At 42.5% G+C, this 22,432-nt stretch overlaps 2 protein-coding genes and 1 non-coding gene across 6 annotated transcripts in view; all 3 read left to right on the plus strand.

The window, feature by feature from the left end:
• The window catches only part of NUP160 (nucleoporin 160), a 45,448-nt gene extending 36,177 nt beyond the window's left edge, over window positions 1-9,271 (plus strand). Inside the window, exons 28-36 of the mRNA XM_073904597.1 lie at window positions 706-866; window positions 2,494-2,554; window positions 3,273-3,383; window positions 3,577-3,700; window positions 4,278-4,379; window positions 5,010-5,151; window positions 6,555-6,680; window positions 7,590-7,694; window positions 8,300-9,271. Of these exons, the coding sequence (XP_073760698.1) occupies window positions 706-866; window positions 2,494-2,554; window positions 3,273-3,383; window positions 3,577-3,700; window positions 4,278-4,379; window positions 5,010-5,151; window positions 6,555-6,680; window positions 7,590-7,694; window positions 8,300-8,389 (1,022 nt within the window). The 3' untranslated portion in view covers window positions 8,390-9,271. The remainder of the gene's footprint in view (window positions 1-705; window positions 867-2,493; window positions 2,555-3,272; window positions 3,384-3,576; window positions 3,701-4,277; window positions 4,380-5,009; window positions 5,152-6,554; window positions 6,681-7,589; window positions 7,695-8,299) is intronic.
• An 811-nt stretch (window positions 9,272-10,082) lies between these two features.
• LOC112829842 (U6 spliceosomal RNA) lies at window positions 10,083-10,189 on the plus strand. The gene has a single exon (XR_003209760.1). It is a non-coding gene; the product is annotated as a U6 spliceosomal RNA (small nuclear RNA).
• Window positions 10,190-19,120: 8,931 nt separating this feature from the next.
• Window positions 19,121-22,432, plus strand: part of FNBP4 (formin binding protein 4) — a 41,081-nt gene continuing 37,769 nt past the window's right edge. Inside the window, exons 1-2 of one of the 4 annotated variants that reach the window (XR_012381806.1) lie at window positions 19,121-19,437; window positions 20,404-20,493. Coding sequence is in view for 3 of the 4 variants with exons in the window: in XM_025878373.2 (XP_025734158.1) it covers window positions 19,209-19,437; window positions 20,404-20,493 (319 nt within the window). In the remaining variant the exon portion in view is untranslated. The remainder of the gene's footprint in view (window positions 19,438-20,403; window positions 20,494-22,432) is intronic. The other 3 variants (XM_025878373.2, XM_025878372.2, XM_025878374.2) reach the window with 3 other exon arrangements.

The raw sequence follows: 22,432 nt of genomic DNA on the forward strand, positions 1-22,432 counted from the left end.
CTCATTAAACAACTTCCATTTCCGCCTCCTGCAGCCCGGGCAATCATCATTTTACTTTCTGTCTCTATGAATTTGGCTATCGGAATCCTAATGTATTTGTCTTTTTGTGACTGGCTTATTTCACTTAGTCTAATATCTTCAAGGTTCATCCATGTTATATTATGTGTCAGAACTTCCTTCCTCTATTATGTGTATGTCACATTTTGTTCATCCAGCCATCAGTGGACACTTGGATTGCCTTCCTCTTGGCTATCCTGAGTAATGGCTGTGTGAACAAGGGCACACAAATATTTCCTCAAGACCCTGCTTTCAATTTTCAGGCTATATGCCCACAAGTGAAATTGCTGGATCACAAGGTAATCCCATTTTCAATTTTTTAAGGAACTGCCATACTGTTTTCCATAGCAGCTACACCAGTTTACAGTCCCACCAGGAGTGTACAGAGGTTCTAGTTTTTCCACATCCTCACCAACACATGATTTTTTGTGGTTTTAAGTTAAACTCAATTTTGTTTTAAGTTTTAATATTTGATAAGTATAACAAATTCTCTAAAACACATTTTTTTAAAAAGATTTTTAAGTAATATCTACACCCAACATGGGGCTCAAATTTAAGAGCCGTATGCTGTTCTGACTGAGCCAGCCAAGGCACCCCTCTAAAACACATTTCTGAAGTTCTGATGTTTAATTTATTATTGCCTCCTAGCTGGTACGGTGATGTTTGAATACGGAATGCGTCTCGGCAGAGAGGTTCGAACTCTGCGGGGACTTGAGAAGCAAGGCAACTGTTATTTGGCTGCTGTTAACTGTTTACGACTTATTCGTCCAGAATATGCATGGATTGTACACCCAGCATCTGGTGCAATGGTATGAAAGCTTTCCACCTTGCAGTTTGGGAAGAATCATTTAACTTACTTGGTTTGGTCCTTTTGAAACTATCGCCTTATATTGCTTCGTTTTGTTTAAAATTTCTACTGGGATATTTGTGAACTTCATCTATTTTTGCAGCAATTCCATTGTTATATATTACCACCCCTTTAGTTCTCAAGTTTAGAATTATTCTAGGAAGAAGTATTGCATATGGTTTTGAGTTAGACCTAACTTCAAGCAAATTACTTAATTTTTTGCTGCTGAGTTATCCTCTTGTATAAAATAGGGATGATGGTGATGATGATAATGTCCACCCTACAGGATTGTTTGGATACTAAATGAGGTAATTCATACAGATTGCTTAGAACAGTGACAGTGCCTGGCCTGCAAAAAGTGCTCAGTAAATGGCAGCTGCTTTTATTTCATTTATTTTTGTTAATTCAATCTACAATTACCGTTTTAAAGGCTGTGTACTTAAAAAAAAATGGTGATGGGGTCATATATGTGCAACTTCTCGTGTTGTATATCATTCCTGCATGTACTAGCTGTTTCCAAGGGTCTGGGGTAGAGAATATAACTCTGGAACCAAGGAAAGTCATGTGGTTTAATTGGAGGTTAAGTCCACGTCCTTAGACCCAATAACATGTTAGAGCAAAGTGGGCCAACTTGGCAAACAACTCCATTCCTTTGATAGTTACAGTACCTTTGTAAGAAGAGCCATGCTAGTTGAAATAAGCATAATTTATGTGTAGAGAACTGAAGCATGAAAGCTCTGGATCACACTTAGTGATATCAAAATAAGATACAGCTGACTCTTGAGCAACACGAGTTTGAACTGCGCAGGTCCACTTATACACGGTTGTTTTCAATAAATGCAATAATGTAGGGGCACGGGGCGCCTGGGTGGCTCAGTCGTTAAGCGTCTGCCTTCGGCTCAGGTCATGATCCTGGGGTCCTGGGATCGAGCCCCGCATTGGGCTCCCTGCTCAGCAGGAAGCCTGCTTCTCCCTCTCCCGCTCCCCCTGCTTGTGTTCCCTCTCTCGCTCTGTCTCTCTCTGTCAAATAAATAAATAAAATCTTTAAAAATAATAATAATAATAATAATGTAGGGGCACCTGGGTGGCTCGGTCAGGCGCCGGCCTCTTGATTTCAGCTCAGGTCATGATCTCAGGGTTATGGGATCAAGCCCCGAGTCGGGCTCAGAGTGGAGTCTTCTTGAGATTCTCTCTCCTTCTCCCTCTGCCCCTGCCCCCACTCATACGTTCTCTCTCTAAATAAATAAATTTTTAAAAATAAATAATTTTTAAGGAATCTTTTTAAACATGTAAATGTATTTCTCTTCCTTATGATTTTTTGAATAACATGTTCTTTTCTCTACCTCCCTTTATTGTGAGAATACAGCATATAATACAAATGACAAAAATATATGTTAATGACAGTTTATGTTCTTGGTAAGGTTTTTAGACAACAGCAGGCTATTAAGGTTTTGGAGGAGTCAGAAGTTATATGCAGATTTTCAACTGTGCAGGGCATTGGCACCCCTAACCCTCATGTTGTTCAAGGGTCAACTGTACTAACTTTTCAACTTTTCACTAACTTTTAATCACTTGTTTTGTCTTCTCAGTATGATCGTCCTGGAGCATCCCCTAAGAGGAATCATGACGGAGAATGCACAGCTGCTCCAAGTGAGTGGGGGGGGGTCTCCCTTGGATTCTTGGGTTAGACAGTAATTATGTAGTTGTGTTATAGTATTATCTGTATTAAATGTGTGTTTTTATGTAGTAGTTGTAATATGTATAGCAATGTAAAAATATTGTAAAGTTTCTTTTAGCTTATGTTCAGTATTTTAATCTGCTAAAAGTCGTCTGGTTGCTCTCTGAAAACTTTGTATGGCTGTATGAGAAATGAAAATGCTTTAAAAAGTGTTGCTTGCTGTATTTAAGTCAGCTTAGTATTAAACTTGTTTTATCAGGGCCCTTGGATATTACCAGGGAGACATGATATTCCTCCCTAAAGAGGCTGGGCTCTAGACTTGGACACACCTGGTTTTAATTCTGCCTCTCGCTGTGGGCATGTTCCTTTCTTTCTGATATAGTAACAGCATCTCATAGTTGTAAGAGTTAAATGAAGTTCTGTGTAAAACACATTTGTAAGCATCTCCTCAACTGCGGCTGTTGTTACTGTAGTTTGATTTGACTGACTGAGCTGCATGCTGGAAGCTGGGCTGTTTCTTTATTTTTAAGTTTGCTTTCATGGAGCCCCCCGTTTTTCCTCCAGTGCCCTTGGACTTCACGTTGAATTACTTAATGTTTTGTGGAAACTGACAGGCTGAGTTAATAGGCACTGATGATAGGCACTTCCTTTGTACTTTGGGAATCAAAAATATTTTTCTTTGGCTTCTAGCCAATCGGCAGATTGAAATTCTGGAGCTGGGCGACCTGGAGAAAGAGTGTTCCTTGGCCCGCATTCGCCTCACTCTCGCTCAGCATGACCCCTCGGCAGTTGCGGTTGCAGGTAGTAATGTGGCAGTCTGGGGACACTGTCAGCAGGCTTCGGGGCCGGCCGGCCGGCGCAGTATGCTAGAGCAGCATGCCAGACGGGCTGGGCGCCTCTCGCTGCTACTCGGAGAGGCTCGTCGCCAGAGGCGGCTTTGGGTCATTGACAGACACCATCTTTGCCTCTAAACAGTTCTTTTCCATTTCCACAGGAAGTTCGTCAGCAGAGGAGATGGTCTCTCTCTTGGTTCAGGCTGGCCTTTTTGACACTGCCATATCACTCTGTCAGACTTTTAAGCTCCCCTTAACGCCAGTCTTCGAGGGACTTGCTTTCAAGTATGTACGAAATTGTCTTTCTGTGGTCTTCATTCTCTAATGCAGAAGTATTGCACTGCTGCCTGGTGTGAACCAGTGGTCATAGCCAGTTGCGCTTTAAAGAAATGTTTTTTTCTAGTCCACCACAGTGACTTTTTAAAATTTCTTTTAGTTAATTATAATTTTTTTAATCTTGATTTATGGCTTCTCTTGAGAAATCAAAAAATTTGGCATCTCTAGGCCCACATTCCCACGGGACAGTAGGATATGTGGCCTAAATTGTGTCCGTTTTAGAAAAGGCATGTGTTCTTTTCAGTCCTTTAGGACAGCCATCAGCCCCTGTAAGCATTTTTAATAATTCTTTGTACCTAAATATTCAACTTTCAGAATTTTCCCCTTGAAAGTAAATGATCTCTTAACACTTACCGATGGCCTTGTAGATCATGCAGTTGTGTGGCTGTGAGGAAAAGCCAACACCCCAGTAGTGAATTCAGTGGCAGACTAGCGCTAAAGTTATCTCATCTCTGATTTTAGTAAGAAAACAATGTGGTTCTTTTTCACAAATTAGTTTACCGTGTGTGGAACCGTTTCATTGCAGATGCATCAAGTTGCAGTTAGGAGGCGAGGCGGCGCAAGCAGAAGCCTGGTCCTGGCTAGCAGCCAATCAGCTCTCATCGGTCATCACCACTAAGGAGTCTAGGTACAGCCCTAGTGCTCATCCGCCCCAAAAGGGCTTACCCTCCAAATTCTTCCCTCGTGCACTCAGTTAGTGTCTACTGAATGCACTTCAGCCTCTTTAAAATCCTTCTCTAACCCTGACCTTCAGGAAACTTCCCTTCCTTGAATCGAATTTACAGTTTCTGTTGCACAGCTCAGCACTTTAGAACTGGAACATTTTACAGTTTGGAAATGCTCTGACATTAGTTTTCAATCCCTAAGTTAGCACACCAGTATCACTACTAAAATACAGATATATCACCCTTGTCTTCTAAATCAGAACTTCTACATGATTCTAATGCTTGATTGGGTTTGGAAACAGTGATCTGAGCCAGTTTCCTTGTTTTAGAGATCTGAAACAAAGAAGTTAATCGAATTGTGTAGTCAAGTAAAGATGTACTTAGTGGGAGAGAAATAGAATCCATGTCATTTGGTTTCTAGTACTACCCCTAAACCACACTGACCCTAATAATATTAGTCGCCATTTAGTTATATTATCAATTCAGTTGTGAGCTTCTAAAGATTCTTTTTCCTTGTAAATACATGCTTTGAATGGTGCTGTAAATATCTGTTAAGAATCTAGAACTCATTAGTCCTTTCTGCTTTTTTCAAGTGCTACAGATGAAGCATGGCGACTATTATCAACTTACCTAGAAAGGTACAAAGTCCAGAATAACTTATATCACCACTGTGTAATCAACAAGCTCTTGTCTCACGGAGTGCCTCTGCCTAATTGGCTTATAAACAGTTACAAGGTAAGTGGTATCTTAACTTATATAGAGTAAGAAGCTGATCTTTACCATTATGGATAAACTTCATGAGATGATTAAAAAGAAAAGGTGATAATTTATGGAAATATACTGACATATGCTTTGGGCAGTGTCTCAATCTTAGTTAAAAACACTAAGAACAGCTTAACTTTAATTCCATATGAAGTACTGGGTGTTTAGAATTAAAGTTCTGCGGGTTAGTGATTCAGTTAATGCCTGCTTGTTTTCTCACTGAACAATGAGTATATATTTAGAACAGTGACTCTACGTGTGACACAGTATTTACTGTTTATTACTCAAAAAATTCACAGAAGTGAGTAGTTTTCAAAACTACAAAACGGTTTAAGTTTTTGTCAAAATTGGGTTTTTGGACTGCCTGCATCAGAATTTATTTGGGTAGCGGGCTTCTTCAAATACAGATCCCTGAACCCCACCCCACCCTTCCACACTTACACAATCAAATTAACCTGGAGCTAGAATCTGGGATCTATATTTTACCAAGCTTCTAATTTGATACGATGAATGCTTAGGTTTGAAAATGTATATCTGAAATACATTGGGTGGAATAGGGAAAGAGAGAATGTAAAGCTTAAAATCAGGAAAGTTGGTCTGTTTTGGGGGGGCGTTATTTTTTGTTTAGGTTAGAAAGTAGAAAAAGCAGTTAAGATGGTGAAAGTTAGGACTGTGGTCAAATCAGAATATAGAAAGCATAATTTCCTAATTAGTAGAGACCTTCCAAACTGAGGTTGTAATCACTTTTGTTTCACTCTGAGTTAAACAAATTTAACTCAGGTATTTAAAGTTGATAATTCTTTTAACTTCTTTTGCATTTGTCATTCCTATATTTCTGAAAATTAATGTGAATATATTGCTCTCTAGTGTTCAGCATTTCTGAGAAGGTATGTTGAAACTGTAGAAAAGTATTAAATAAAATGTGTCTGGGATGCCTGGGTGGCTCAGTCGGTTAATCGTCTGCCTTCGGCTCAGGTCATGATCCCAGGGTCCTGGGATCGAGTCCCGAGTCAGGCTCCTTGCTCAGCAGGGAGCTTGCTTCTCCCTCTGCCTGCCACTCACCCTGCTTGTGCTTTTTCTCTCTCTCTCTCTCTCTCTGACAAATAAAATCTATTTTAAAATAATTTAAAACATATAAATAAGTAAATAGATAAATAACTAGATAGATAGATAGATAGATAGGCCACTTAACAAGATAAAGTCTCACAAGGTACCCAGACATGACCGGGCTCTGAGGAATCCAGCTCTTAACCCAAGATAAGGGAACCCAGATGCTCATTTACTTACACTGAGAAGTATTCATGCCAGGGAATTAGACACTCGGCATCCTTTGGTCATTGCCTAGGTAGATGTTCGTAATCTCTGACTCTTTACAGAAGGTTGATGCTGCTGAGTTGCTCCGTTTGTACTTAAACTATGACCTTTTAGAAGAAGCTGTGGATTTGGTTTCAGAATATGTAGATGCTGTACTGGGGAAAGGACATCAATACTTTGGAATTGAGGTAGGCATGTATGCATGTTCCTTTTTAATTCTGTATTATTACCCTAATAAAGTCAGGATGTGAAAGTAGATTGAACTATAGGACAGTGGATTTAACCTTTACTCTTTGTAGTTATACGACTGGTTTTCTCCACAATCAGGAACTGGCACTATAGGAGTCTCCAGCTTCTTGTTTATAAAATGGGAATACATTTCATTTTTCTCCATCAAAGAATGTAGCTTTAGTTAGTATTTGGAGGAGTGAGGTAATTACAAACAAAATGTTCTTTTCTGTGTGCCAAAGACTGTGCTGGGTCTCTGCAACTGTTTTCTCATTTAATCCTTACAGCCAACTCTGAGAGATTGTTTTAACCTTTTTTTTTAACCCATGAAGAAACAGAGGCTCAGAGGTTAAGTAAGTTGCCAAAGTTCACACAGATGGTAAAGAGAAGAGCCAGGTCTAAAATCTAGGGCTAGTTAAGTTCAAGCAAAGCTCTTAAGCTCTCAGGAAAGTATTGAGAACTTTGAAAGGTGAGCTTTCCCTTTCTAAACTTTTTTTCCAGATAATCTGAATTAAATTTCAGACTGCAAATAGTCTCATTCATTGACATTTAGAGTTTGAGTGCATTTTTCCTTAATAGGCCTTAGGGCTCCTTCAAGATAAGAGCTGACATGAATTTAAAAATACATATGGATGGATGGATGGATGGATAGATAATACATTTGATTTAACTGAGAAAAGGACCAGTTTCCCAGTTGAAAAGAGAAGCAAGGGGGTGGGAGTGGCACAAATGTGTGTCTGTGTGTATGTGCAATTTCTTATTGTAAAAAAGAAATAAGAATTTTATGTGATTCAAGCCTGTGAAGCTAATTGCCCAGAAGAAATGGTCTACTTTTGAGATTTTCTTCAAATAGGTATTTTCCGTTTCAGTTTCCACTGTCAGCAACAGCTCCGATGGTGTGGCTCCCGTACTCTTCTATTGACCAGCTTCTCCAGGCTCTGGGAGAGAACAGTGCCAATAGTCACAACATTGCTGTAAGTCAGTCCTCTCACGAGGCACCCATCTTTTATAAACCCTTGCACCAGCACTTACTCCTAAAGCTTCCTCTTCGGTTCTCAAGGATTAAAGGGAGAGCAGAAGCCATTTGTTGCCCTTACCATGCTGGCCCAGTCCCTTTACAAAATGATTAGTTAAGCCAGATGTAGCCTCTCTGGTTCTGAGAAGCATTACTGGGGTGGGGGGATGAGGTCGCTGGGGGATGGGCACGCAGGAGGGCATGTGATGTGACGAGCACTGAGTTTGATAGGCCACTGATGAATCACTGACCTCTACCTCTGAAACTAATGATGTTCTATATGGTGGCTAATTGAATTTAAATAAAAAAAAATACTGGTGTGATTTGCATGTAGGTGACAGGATTGGGATACTGCATGCAACAGAGAAGTCTGATTTAATCAGTAGTCACAGCAGACTCCTGTACTGAACTGAGTAAACGAGGCAGAGTGGCGAACATCTTTATCAGGGGGAGGCTGGTTAGTGAAGTCACAGTGCTTAATAAAAACTTCAGGGTTTGTTTTGTTTTGTTTTGTTTTTTAGTCCTTGACCTATTCTGTAATGATTCCCTTCTTTTCTCCTACAGCTATCCCAGAAAATACTTGATAAATTGGAGGACTACCAGCAAAAAGTTGATAAGGCAACACGGGATTTATTATATCGTCGGAACTTGTGATCCGAACGGTTGCCTAGCCTTTGTAGCCGCTTGGTGCCTCTTAGGGCTTAAGACTTTACCCTACAGGAACCCTGTATTCCTGGACAGTTTTTATACCTGTAAATGATGTATACAACATCAAGTCTGCATTCTGCGCAAAAGAGGAGGGCAGATGAGTCACAGAACCTGTGCTTGCTGGCGGTGCTAACACACAACTTCTGGTTTTCAACCTTGGTCTCCAACAGCTGCTTTTGTATATGATTCACAAGCCTTTTTAGAGTTTCTATTTTTTTAAACTACCGAAGACATTCTTTATCTGCAAATTAAAGCCCACCCTCACTTTCCAAAATAGCCAATGGTGGTTGGTTGGTTGTAGCTAACCACCAGAAGCAGTCACTGCAAATCCTTCCATTCTTCCCTATCACTTTTTGTATTTCAATGGAATTATTTTGGTCCAGAACTGACATGTATTTTCTGTATTGCAAACAGAGGCTAATGATTTTGCATACTCTTTTCATTATTTATTGTGGAGTTTTTGTATGATCTTCAATAAAGTATTAAATAATTTGCCTAGATTAAACCTAAAATGATGACCAGCTGTCAAAGAAGATACCTTATTTTGAATCTGGTTCTGAGGCTAAAGTTGAGTAAACTCTTAGCTAAGAAAAAAATTGGAAATTTTATCTATAAGAATAACCAATTTTGAAAGTAAATTCTGTTAACTGTTATGATTTATGATAATCAAGCCGGACTTGATCATACTACTTGTGTAATAATGTATTGGACCAAAATATAAACTTTCCTGGTCAGATTCAGAAGTATTCGTGCCCACAAATTTGGGGGAAGGTGAAAAACGAAATCTTGGATTTTATTCTGTATATTAAAATTTATCTTTTAAGGAAACGATCTGTATATTGTTTGTATGCCCTTTGACCTCTCTTGAGAGTTTTCCGTAGCCTTTACTTTTTATACTGCCAATACCACATTTACATTATATATTTTAATAACAATGTGAGCTTCACGGTGGTACCATTTACTGGTAGATATTGAGATGTATGGTTCTTCTTTCATTTTAGCTCTGCCATGATTAATACGAAGTGTTTGATGTAATGAGGGACTGGGAAAGCCCTTGTCCTGCAAGAGCTCTATAAACCTGTAGCTTCCAGCTGTAGCAAGAAATACACGTATATAACCAAATATACACATATAAAACCAAGAGAAAGATCTCACAGAATATGTATCCTCACTCACCATGTACCCTGATGTTTTCATGAGCGACTAATGGATCATAACCTATAGTCTGAAAAATATCAAATCCTCTTTGAGCCATTTTGGAGAACATAACGTAACTTGAGACTGGCCCTGTTCCAGCAACTTACCCACTTGTGTTGCTCATCAGAGCAGGGGTTTCCATGGTGCCAGTTCACAGGACCCTGACCAGTTTTTCCTGTTGTCAGTATTTTGGTTCAAGACCTAACCCGTGCTGGAGCCAACCCAGCTCTGCCGTCCATTTTCTTCTGCTTTCTTCACTCTGGTCCCAACCAGAGCAGAAAGTGGAAATTCTTTCACTAAACTTCTGTCTCCACTTCGGGTCTGCATTTTTGTTGTTCCGGACCATGTGGTATTTTAATAGTCCATAATAGCATTGTTATTCCTTGTTTTTTCCACCCCAAAATTTTCTGATTGCAAAGTGTTATTAAAAGAACTCCCTCCTGTGGTCACTTCGGCAGCACATAACTAAAAATTGGAACAATACAGAGTAGATTAGCATGGCGCCTGCTCAAGGATGACACGCAAATTCATGAAGCAGTCCACTAAAAAAAAAAAGAGCTCCCTCCTTTTTTAGTACTTAGCTACCATTAGAGGTGCCTCAGTGGCGCAGTCAGTGAAGAGTCCAACTCTTGATCTTGATTTCAGGGTTTCTAGTTCAAGCCCTGTGTTGGGCTCCACGCTGGGTGTGGAGCCTACCTAAAATTAAATAAATAAAGGGTGACTCTTAGAGGAAAACTTAATAGTTTTTAATTTAACAAGATATAACTGATAAGGTCCCTACCTTACCAGCCTGTGACTAAAATGGCACCGTTTCTGTGAATAATAGAATTTATGACACACGAGTTTCATCTTGACCGTTCTTGCCAGGTTTATCACTGATTTTTGTGACCTGCCAAGAAAGCTAATGTGTTCTACAAGCCATCTCGTGCAGTGTCCACAGTGCGTTGCCACTGCGGCCAGTTGTCCTTGCTGCCACGCTTGAGAGTCCTAAGGGTTGGCTCTCACCAGCTCGCTACTGGTTTTTCTCTCCGCATTCCGATCCCCTCCCAAAGTCCATGCTGTGTTGTCTCCTACATCTCCACTGAGCACTTAGGGGTAAAGAAAAACACAAGCTTAGGGGCGCCTGGGTGGCTCAGTCGTTAAGCATCTGCCTTCAGCTCAGGTCATGATCCCAGGGTCCTGGGATCGAGCCCCGCATCAGGCTCCCTGCTCGGCAGGAAGCCTGCTTCTCCCTCTCCAGCTCCCCCTGCTTATGTTCCCTCTCTCCCTGTCTCTCTCTGTCAAATAAAATCTTAAAAAAAAAACAAAAAACACAAGCTTAAAAACCGGATACAAGATCTGGAAGCTTATAGAAACCATAGACTGCCCATCCCCATAGATTCTACTCTTCAGCCACCTTTTAGTTGCCAGCCTGTTCTGGTGTGCCTGATACCAACATTTCTCTCACAGAGGGGAATGTAAATATAAATGGGATTTCTAGGGGCGCCTGGGTGGCTCAGTCATTAAGCATCTGCCTTCGGCTCAGGTCATGATCCCAGGGTCCTGGGATCGAGCCCCACATCGGGCTCCCTGCTCAGCGGGGAGCCTGCTTCTCCCTCTCCTACTCCCCCTGCTGTGTTCCTTCTCTCGCTGTGTCTCTCTCTGTCACATAAATAAAATCTTTTTAAAATAGAAATAAATAAATGGGATTTCTATTTAGTTAGTCAACAAATGAAAAGTCTATCACATGCTAGGTAACAGAATTTACCCAATTTACCTCAACCTGGTACATTGTTTTCTACTAGAACACAGTATAACAAAGTTCTAAAGTGTCCTTTAATCTTCACAGTTCTTTCCAATTTTGTCTGTATCTAGAAACTGATAGTCCTGTATTACTGTTTTTTCACAAATTGAGACCTTAGTGTAATAAGTAACTCATTAACCCCAAGCCACAAGAACATACCTTTCCACATTTGCACGGAATTCCACCATCAAAAGACCAATTTGTTGTTCAAATGACCCATGCCAGTCTGTATAAACCAAAAGTAGGTATTCCAGTAAATGAGGTTTTGTGGTTAAATGAAGTCACTTCTATAAAACATGCAAGATCAAATAATGTAGTATAATAATATATCGGGGCCCCTGGCTGCTGGTTCAGTAGAGCATGCAACTTGACCTTGGTTGGGGTCATAAGTTTGAGCCCCATGTTGGATGAAGAGACATATGTATATGTATATGTATACACACACACACACACACACACACACACACACACACACACACACACATATGATCTTTGTCCCTGATTCCTAGCAGAGAGCTTCAAAAACCCTTGGAATTTCCTGGGTGATAGAATTCTGTCTCTGTTAGGCTAATCAGGTGACTAGTGGAGGACCATTCAGAATAGGGCCAGTTTCCAAGAGGACTAATCCTGTGACGGTGATTACAGGGTTGGAACTTTGGTCCAGCCCAACCTTCTGGGAGGACAGAGACTGGAGATTAAGTTCAATTACAGTCACACTGGGCAATGATTTAATCAATCATACCTATATAATGAAGTCCCCGTAAAAACTACACCAAGGCTGAACAGAGGTTCCCAGTTGGAGAACACTTTGTTGTGCTGGAAGGGTGACATGCCCTAACTCCACCGAGGGGCAGGCAGGCAGGCAGCATGCATGCGAGCTCCGTGCTCCCTCCCAGACTTCAACCTATGTTTATAATAAAAGTGTAATCCTAAGTGTGGTGCTTTCCTGAGTCCTCTGAGTGGTTCTAAGAGAATTATCAAACTTGAGGTTGTGGGAACCCCCAATTTTATAGCCAGTCAAAAGCATGAGTGTCCTGGGGAACCTCACTCACTTAGAGCTGGCTTCTGAAGTAAGGGCAGTCCTGTGGGGGAAATGAGGCCTTAAACCCATAGAACCTGTGGCTCAGTTGTTAAGCGTCTGCCTTCGGCTCAGGTCATGATCCCAGGGTCCTGGGATGGAGCCCTGCATCGGGCTCCCTGCTCCTCAGGAGGCCTGCTTCTCCCTCTCCCACTCCCCCTACTTGTGTTCCCTCTCTCGCTGTGTCTCTCTCTGTCAAATAAATAAAATCTTTAAAAAAAAAATACCCAGGGCGCCTGGGTGGCTCAGTTGGTTAGGCGACTGCCTTCGGCTCGGGTCATGATCCTGGAGTCCCAGGATGGAGTCCCGCATCGGGCTCCCTGCTCAGCGGGGAGTCTGCTTCTCCTTCTGACCCTCCCCCCTCTCATGCTCTCTCTCTCTATCTCATTCTCTCTCTCAAATAAGTGAGTACATAAAATCTTTTAAAAAATTGTTACAAAATACAAAGGACATTGTATGTTAATAAAAGTTTTAAAAAAATAAATAAAATTAAAAAAAATACCCATAGAATCTGATGCTAACTTGGGGGGGGTCATCAGAATTGATCAAAATGCACCTACTTGGGGGTGAGACTGAATATAAAATTTAGATAATGCACACAAAGCTTCAATCTACCCTACTAAAGCTGGGAATTCTGGAGACAGTTCACTTCTGTAGGTGGCCTCTTTAAGTTCCAAAACCTAGAGCTTTAAAATGAATTCAGGAATGGGGCCCCTGGGGTGGCTCACCCAGTCGGTTGAGCATCCGACTCTTGATTTCAGCTTGGGTCATGATCTCAGGGTCATGGGATTGTGCCCCGTGTCGGGCTCCCTGCTCAGTGCAAGTCTGAGATTCTCTCTCCCTGTCCCTCTGCCCCTCCCCCTACTCATGCACATGTTCTCTCTCTAAATAAACAAATAAAATCCTTACAAAATAGTAAAATGCATTCAGGAAGGTCAACTTCTGAAGTTAACATCAAAATACCAAGTAAAGACATTGCCCACTGCACACCAGGTATAACTAAATATATTTGAAAATACGTGTTTATTTAAATGATTGTTCTTCCCAGCTTTCACTTGTCAAATGTCAGCCCTGATCATTTGGTTTTACTAAAACAACATTATCACCACAACCAAAAAATCTCAGTAAATCCAGAGGTGCTAAAGTCCCTGGCAAACAAGGATCAGGCCTGATTTTTCTTCAGAAGAAGTGACTGACCACTTTGAGTCTAGATATATGCAAACTTTCCTATAAAGAGCCAGGTAATAGTTCAGGCTCTTTGTAGTCTACATATGGTCTCTCTTACATATTCTTTGAAATTTGTAGAATCCTTTAAAATGCCTGATTTAGCTATAATTTACCTACCCCTCGTCCAGATCCTTAACGCCTTCTCTGAGGCCAATCATACAAAAATATGTCTCCTTCAAAAGCCAGTGGTTCTCAACCCTGGCTAAACATTAGAATAACCTAAAGAGCTTTTACTTTTTAATTTTTAAAAAAGATTTTATTTATTTATTTGAGAGAGAGAATGAGAGAGAGAGAGCTGGAGAGGCAGGAGGGTCAGAGGGAGAAGCCGACTCCCGGCTGAGCAGGGAGCCCGATGCGGGACTCGATCCTGGGACTCCAGGATCATGACCTGAGCCGAGGGCAGTCGCTTAACTGACTGCGCCACCCAGGCGCCCCAGAATAACCTAAAGAGCTTTTATTTGTTTTAAAGATTTTATTTAAGACAAAGAGAGAGTAACAGAGAGAGCCCAAGCTGGGGGAGAGGCAGAGGTAGAGAATAGGCTCCCCACTAATCAGGGAGCCCGATGTGGGCTCAATTTGGGCCTTGATCCCAGGACCCTGGGGTCACCACCTGAGCCCAAGGCAAGGCAGATGCTCAACCGACTGAGCCACCCAGGTGCCCCTAAAGAACTTTTAGAAAAATAATTGATAGGGGTGCCTGGCTGGCTTAGTCAGAGGAGAATGACTCTTGATCTCAGGATCCTGAGTTCCAGCCCCAGGATGGGTGTAGAGATTATTAAAAAAAATGATAATAAAATAGGGGCACCTGGCTGGTTCAGTCAGAAGAGCTTGCAACTCTTGATCTCAGAGTGGTGAGTTTTGGCCCCACTTTGGGTGTAGAGATTACTTAAATAAAATACTCAAAAATAATAAAAAATAATATAGAAGTTAAAAAAAAAAGGTTTTAGGGCGCCTGGGTGGCTCAGTCGGTTAGGCGTCTGCCTCTGGCTCAAGTCATAACCCCAGGGTCCTGGGATCGAGCCCCACCTCGGGCTCCCTGCTCGGCGGGGAGTCCGCTTCTCCCTCTCCCTCTGCTCTTCCCCCTGCTCATGCTCTCTCTTGCTTACTCTCCCTCTCAAATAAATAAATAAAATCTTTTTTTTAAAGATTTTTTTAGGTTTACCTATTTATTTGAGAGAAGAGAGAGAGAACACGAGCAGGGGTGGGGAGGGGAAGCAGAGGGAGAGGGAGAAGCTGGATCCCAGGACCCTGAGGTTTGGACCTAAGCTGAAGGCAGATGCTTAATCGACTAAGCCACCCAGGTGCCCTTAAATAAGTACACTTTTTAAAATAAATTTTTAAACAATAATAAATAAATAAAATTGATATTGGGATGCTTGGTTGGCTTGCAGCTCTTGATTTTGGGGTCCACAGTGGGCATAGAGCTTACTTTAAAATAAAAAAATTGATATGGGCTCTGTACTCCCACCCCTAATCCTGATTTAGATTTTTATACTGCTTTAGCACTTGCTCTCCAGATGGTTCTATGAACAGTCAGGGTTGAGAACCTTGGTTATAAATATTACAGTTATTTCTGTCACCTCCAGAAATGTAAGTTTCCCCCAAGGAAAAAAACCTTTCCCATTTCTGTGCACTCTGGTTTAGCTCATAATCTCAATTTAGTTCCAGCCAGTTATATAATAGCATCTAGATTTCTGTATAAACAAAAGACTCATTAAGAGTAATAATAGCTGGGCACCTGGGTGGCTCAGTCATTGAGCCTCTGCCTTCGGCTCAGGTCATGATCCCAGGGTCCTGGGATCTTGTCCCGCATTGGGCTCCCTGCTCAGCGGGAAGCCTGCTTCTCCCTCTCCAGCTCCCCCTGCTTGTGTTCCTTCTCTCGCTGTCTCTCTCTCTGTCAGCTGAATAAATAAAATCTTTAAGAAAATAAAAATAAATAAATAAATACCCATGGGAAAAAATAGTAATAATAGCTACCATATAATGATTGCTTATTTTGTTCCTGGTACAAGGCAAAGATCTTAAAACTATGATCTAATTTAAACTTCACAACAATCCTATGAATACTGTTCCTGGCACATTTTACAGTGCTGAAACAAGTTTACAGTTGTTAAGAAACTTGTACAAACCATCACATCTGGAAGGTGCTGAAGCTGAGTTTTGAACCCAGATATTTGGCTTCAGAACTCCTATGTACAACTACTATATTTCAATGCCTCTTCCCGTAAGAAATAAGTCAGAAAACTTCAAAACAGTAAATTCTCCCATGTCTAGCTGCTAATTTTTTAGAAATCTTGGGAGTCTATGGGCGCCTGGGTGGCTCAGATGGTTAAGCGTCTGCCTTCGGCTCAGGTCATGATCCCAGAGTCCTGGGATCGAGTCCCACATCGGGCTCCCTGCTGCTTGGGAGCCTGCTTCTCCCTCTGCCTCTCTCTGTCTCTCATGAATAAATAAATAAAATCTTTAAAAAAAAAAAAAGAAATCTTGGGAGTCTAAACTCAGGACACTAATCCAGCTATTTCTCCCATAGACAAGAAAAGAACTCTTACTACTTATTTCAAGTCTGTATATATTCATGCACCATATTCATTCAAAAATTGAGTGCTTATGTTCCAGAAAGTGCATTTCATAAACAGGGAACAAAATGGGCAAGTCACTGTTTTCATGGCTTTTGCATCCCAAAACTGGCTGGTTCATTCATAAGAACATGCAACTTTTGATCTCGGGGTCGTGAGTTTAAGCCCCACATTGAGTGTAGAGATTATTAAAAAAAACATAAACTTAAGGGACCCCGAGGTGGCATAGTCAGTTAAGCGTCTGACTCTTGGTTTCTGCTTAGGTCCTGATCTCAGGGTGGAGATATTGAGCCCCAAGTCAGGACCTGCACTCAACACTGAGTCTCCTTGAGATCCTCCTTCCCTCTCTTCCCTTCCGTGTCCTCTCTCTATATAAAATAAATAAATAAATCTTTTTTTTTTTTTTTTAAGATTCATTCATTTATTTGACAGAGAGATAGAGCCAGAGAGCACAAGTGAGGAGGGGAATGGCAGAGGGAGGAGAAGCAGGCTCCCCGCTGAACAGGGAGCCCGCTGCAGGACTAGATTCCAGGACTCTGGAATCATGACCAGAGCCTAAGGCAGACACTTAACCAACTGAGCCACCCAGGCGCCTCAAATAAATAAATCTTAAAACAACAACAACAACAATTTGGGGGCACCTGGTGGCTCAGTCCATAGAGGATACAACTTGTGATCTCTGGGTTGTAAGTTCTCTTGATCTCAGGGTTGTAAATTAAAGCCCCACTTGGGTGTAGAGATTACTTAAAAATAAAATCCTAATGGGGTGCCTGGGTGGCTCCTGTCATGATCCCGGGGTCCTCAAATCCCTGCCTCTGGCTCCCTGCTCATCAGGGAGTCTTTCTCCCTCTCCTTCCCACCGTGCTGTCTTCTCACTATCTTTGTCTCTCTCAAACAAATAAATAAAATCTTTAAAAAACAATAAAATCTTAAAAAACAATCTGAGGGATCATCGATACACTATGGATAATGATATACAAGGTTGTGGGGAGAATAAAATACACTTATGCTTGATTGTTTTTTTAAGATTTTATTTATCTTGAGAGAAGAAAGTGAGCAGGAATGATGTGGGAAACTAAGGCAGAAGAAAAATTGTTAAATTTTCTTACTACCTACAGCCCATTGACAAGTCCTTGAAACAGGCAGAGTGACATTCCTCTAGGGACTCAACAGCCTCAAAGTTAATACTTTGCTAAGGGCAAAAGGCAATCCTAGCTTGACCGCCCCCCCATCCCCCCCATCCCCCCAGGATCCTGTAAGTCTACTTTAACGTGTAAGAATTCCTTTGGAAACTCCTTTATCTCTAAACCCTCCAAGATACGTGTTGGCAATCATCCCCCAAGCATATGGCCCACCAATATATATCCGAGGGGTCTCATGACTACGGTTTTATTAGACGGTAATAAATGACCTTTTCCCAATAATAGCTAGCCCTCTCAAGGTCCTGGAAACCTTGCTTCCAAAATTCCTTAGAGACTTACACTATCCCTAACCCCCTCCCAACTTGAAAGAATATGATGGGCCACTCCTCATGACCCTATTGCAGCTCTTTCTGCCCACGGGTCCTGTCCCCGTCCTTTAATAAAATCACCTTTTTGCACCAAAGACATCTCAAGAATTCTCTCTTGGCTGTGGCTTCGAACCCTAATAACCTCTTTCCTACATCAGGAACAGGGGGAGGGGCAGACGGAGAGGGAGAAGCTGACTCCCTGCTGAGCAGGGAACCTGATGTGGGGCTGGATCCCCGGACTCTGGGATCATAACGTCAATCCAAGGCAGACCCTTAATCAGGACTGAGCCACCCAGGCACCCCTACAACTGTAAAGCACTTAGTGCCTCACACATAGTAAGGGTTCAATAAATGTTAGGTTTTATTAGTATGTTCTAGTAAGAACTGAGCTGCTGGGGATATAAAAATAAATACCACTCAATTTCTTAACATCAGTTGAGAAGAGGGAAACATATAATGGATAGAACGGTAAGATGTCAAGCACGGGGAAGGGGCTCAGCACTGAGATACAAGGTTGAGAGAGAATGCCCGCGCCGGGTCTTGAAGAATGGAGAATTTTGCCATGTGATAACCGTATTCCAGCTAGTGTTCAACTGGTTGGCTCCAGAGGAGGGAAAAAGGGGAGGGGAGGGGAGAGAGCTAAAGGAAGATAAATCTTTATAAAGCAGGTTGAGGATATCAATGGACTAGATTGGGTAAGCTCCTGTATCCCATCGCAACAATTTAGGGCTTTTCCTCGTATGCAGTACAACGTCTAGTGATTTTTTGCAGCTGATAAGCAACCCAAAAGGGGACATAAGATTTGTGCTCTAAAACAAATTTACAAAAACATAAAAGACCTACTATTTTATTTAGTGTTCAACGTCATACCCAAAGCAAGCCACAATAATGAGGACAAAACTCTGGTAAAGGCCTGAAAAGCAGCACAGCTTCCCAAAGGCCAAAACAAAAACAAAGAAAATGAAAGAAAGAAAAACAACGAACGGCCACACGAGAATAGGTGCAAGATGGAGGACAAGGGGATAAAGAAAAGACTCCGCAAAAGACGCATGGGTGGAGTCCGACGTAATGTGAAGTCATACTAACTCAGGCCCTTCCGCGCTATTGGCCTGACTCTCACTCTTTTTCCTTTTCCATTGGCTACTGGCTCCTTCAGTGGATCAAAAGAGCCAATCGCCTACCACCATGGGTAAAGCCCGCCCTTCCTCCCTGTGGGGGAGTACCAGAATAGCGTAGAGGACACAAGGCGCTTGCGCGGGCGCGCGCTCCGCCGGTTAAAAGCAGATTCTCTCAGGAGGCGGTGTCGCGGTGCATGAATATTGATTACGCAGCGCCGCGCGGAGCGCCCGCCCCCCTCGGCTGGCCGACGCTCGCGGCTCGCGCTCGGGCTCGCGATGGGGAAGAAGTCCCGGGCGGTACCCGGCCGCAGGCCCATCCTGCAGCTCTCTCCGCCGGGGCCCCGAAGCAACACGCCGGGCAGGGATCCGGAGCCGGAACCCGACACGGAACCGGACTCGACGGTGGCGGCGCCCAACCAGCCAGCTCCGGCGGCGCCATCGACGACGACGACCACGGTGACTACTGCCGCCGCGGGCCCGGACGACTCGCCTTCAGAAGGTAAAGGTGCGCGAGGGGCCCCGACACTTAGGTGGGGGCGTCCGAAACTTGAGCTCGGGGCTTGCGGCCTACAGCAGGGCCGTGGGAGGAAGAGAAACCGGGGCGGGCGGGCTTCCTCCGCATCCGAGGCCTGCTGCGTGGGGCCCGAAGGGAGTACCGCTGTGGGCCCCAGGGCGGCGGAAGGGGCCGGCGGCGCCCTGCGCGCCCGCCCCACTGACCGAGGCGCCATCTCTGGTGCAGGGCTTGGCCTGGCATCCCGAGTTTCCTCGACGTGCACCTTCAGCTTTGCATAACTTACCGGATATTTGTGAAAGTAGGAGCTTCTCGTCCGAGGCCTCGTGACCGGGAACCTGGCCTTTAATACACGTCATGTGCTTTTCCCTTCGTTTTTGTTGAAACCGAGAGGGACCCTTTAGAAGTGAGCAACCCCATTTTATTATGCCAGCCAAAGCGAACGTAACCCCAAACTGGCAGATATCCCCAAAATTCCTGCAGAGGTGGAACTGGTGGGTTCCCAAGTACTTGTTTGTCCCCAGAATGGTACTTGGATTAAGAGTAACTGTTCAGCGTTGGTACGGGGGCCAGATGCCCGAGAAGCCGTGACCGTTTCAGGCGCTAAAAAATCACGTTGGGTAGTTCATGCGGGGAAAAAAAAATGCTGTAGCTGTGTTGTAAAGGCCCTACAGGAGCCCGGAGATTTAGAGTGTGTGTGTGTGTGTGTGTGTGTGTTTAAATTGTGTAATTATTTCAGATGTACTTTTACGTACCATAATCATATTCTTAATGTTAAAGCCACTAGTCACGTGTTTGTTTATCATCTCCCAATTTGGGTCAGTGATGGATTTACACACCCTGTTTTCAAATTGGTGAAATTTAGACTTGGAAGGTGAAATCGAAGATTGTTTGTCACCTGTAGTGTTTTCTTTGGTCCACCGGCACATTAGTTTTCTTTTGTTCCTTTTTTAAATCCAGATGAACAGGAAGTGGTGGTGGAGGTTCCCAGAGTTCAGAATCCTCCCAAACCAGTCATGACCGCCAGACCTACAGCCGTTAAAGCAACAGGTACAATTTTTTTTTTCATGTTTTCTACAAGGCTTTTCTTTCATTAGGATCAAATTGGGTTTGTATATAAAATATTTTGTTGAATGCTTCAATGTTGCTAACATATTTCTCCCATAAAAGGGAAATTTAAAATTTTTCAAAATAAAAATAAAATTTTTGTGTCTGAGGGCTTGCTGGTATATACACTTTAACCAAAGTAAAATTTGTTGTTGCTTTTTCTCTGTACCCAAGATACTTTGTACTACTTTTCTTTTAAAACTATTTTGTAGTTTTCTGGCTCCCTCACTAGCTTGGTGTTTTGTAGAGACATCAAGGATGTCTTCGATTCTGTGCATTTCTTTTCCAGCACAGTGCTTTGAATGGTATCTAGTGAATATTTGTGGAGCTGAAAATTGCTCTTATTAAATATTTTTTAAGCATTAAGGAATATTTGGATATGCAGTAAGTGCCAAGAATGTTAGTTTTTGGGTGCCTGGGTGGCTCAGATGGTTGGGCGTCTGCCTTCGGCTCAGCTCATGGTCCCCGGGTTCCTGGGATCGAGTCCCGCATCGGGCTCCCTGCTCCTTGGGAGCCTGCTTCTCCCTCTGCCTCTCTCTCTCTCTCTGTCTCTCATGAATAAATAAAAAAAAAAATCTTTAAAAAAAATGTTAGGTTTCTTTATTCTTTATATAATCTTGAAATATCAAAATATGTTTTGTACTAAATATAACTAATATTAATTTTATTCTTTTCAGTTTGGAGTTCTCTCCATACTGAACAATACCCCTGAAATAATAGATGCTTGTTCTCTCCTCCCATTTGCCACTTCAAACAAAAGTTGTTAATGGGGCGCCTGGGTGGCTCAGTCGTTAAGGTCTGCCTTCGGCTCCAGTCATGATCCCAGGGTTCTGGGATCCAGCCCCGTTTCGGGCTCTCTGCTCCGCGGGAAGCCTGCTTCTCCCTCTCCCACTCCTCCGCTTGTGTTCCTGCTCTCGCTATCTCTCTGTCAAATGAATAAAATCTTTAAAAAAAAAAAAAGTTGTTAAAATATGTTTTTATAATATAGTAGAGCAAATGTATCTATTTTTTTTTAAGAGTTTATTTATTTTGACAGAGAAAGACACAGCAGGAGAGGGAACACGAGCAGGGGGAGTGGGAGAGGGAGAAGCACGCTCTCCGCTGAGCAGGGAGCCCGATGCGGGGCTTGATCCCAGAATCCTGGGATCATGACCTGAGCTGAAGGCAGATGCTTAACGACTGAGCCACCCAGGCGCCCCGCATATCTAATACTTTTATGCAGAAGAATATTATGGTAATATGCATGTGAAATTCTCTAAGGAAAAATTCAAGAGTAGCCTCTGAAATTAGATCAACAGACTACTATGATACTTTTTTTTTTTAAGATTTTATTTATTTATTTGACAGAGTGAGAGAGGGAACACAAGCAGGGGCGAGTGGGAGAGGGAGAAGCAGGCTTCCTGTGGAGCAGGGAGCCTGATGCGGGGCTCGATCCCAGGACCCTGGGATCATGACCTGAGCTGAAGGCAGATGCTTAATGCTTAAGGACTGAGTCACCCAGGTGCCCCGACTACTATGATACTTTACCCTATTGATTGTCAATAGTTTCTATGACCAAAAGGATTAAAACTGTTCAAACGTTTCAGTTACTAGCAATAGGACACAGGTACTATTTGAAACTTAAAAGTAAAGTATACACCCACAAAATGATTTTCTACCTAATGTAGCTAGTTGATTTGCAAATGGTGCTTATTGAGGTTTGAACAGTCAGCATCTCTCAAAAAAAGACTGCTAAGGACTACGCCTCTGAAGAATGTCCTTGCTTCCTCTGGTTTTAAGTAGCAAAAACATATCAGGAGTGTTTAGGGTAGGTCCTATGAGGTTTTTGTTTATTTTTTTTAATTAAATAATTTTACATAATACTTACGACTTTATTTTCAGT

Source organism: Callorhinus ursinus, unplaced genomic scaffold (genome assembly GCF_003265705.2).
Source record: "Callorhinus ursinus isolate GAN/ISIS: 27379988/994484 unplaced genomic scaffold, GSC_fseal_2.0 scaffold21, whole genome shotgun sequence".
NCBI classification, from domain to species: Eukaryota; Metazoa; Chordata; class Mammalia; order Carnivora; family Otariidae; genus Callorhinus; species Callorhinus ursinus.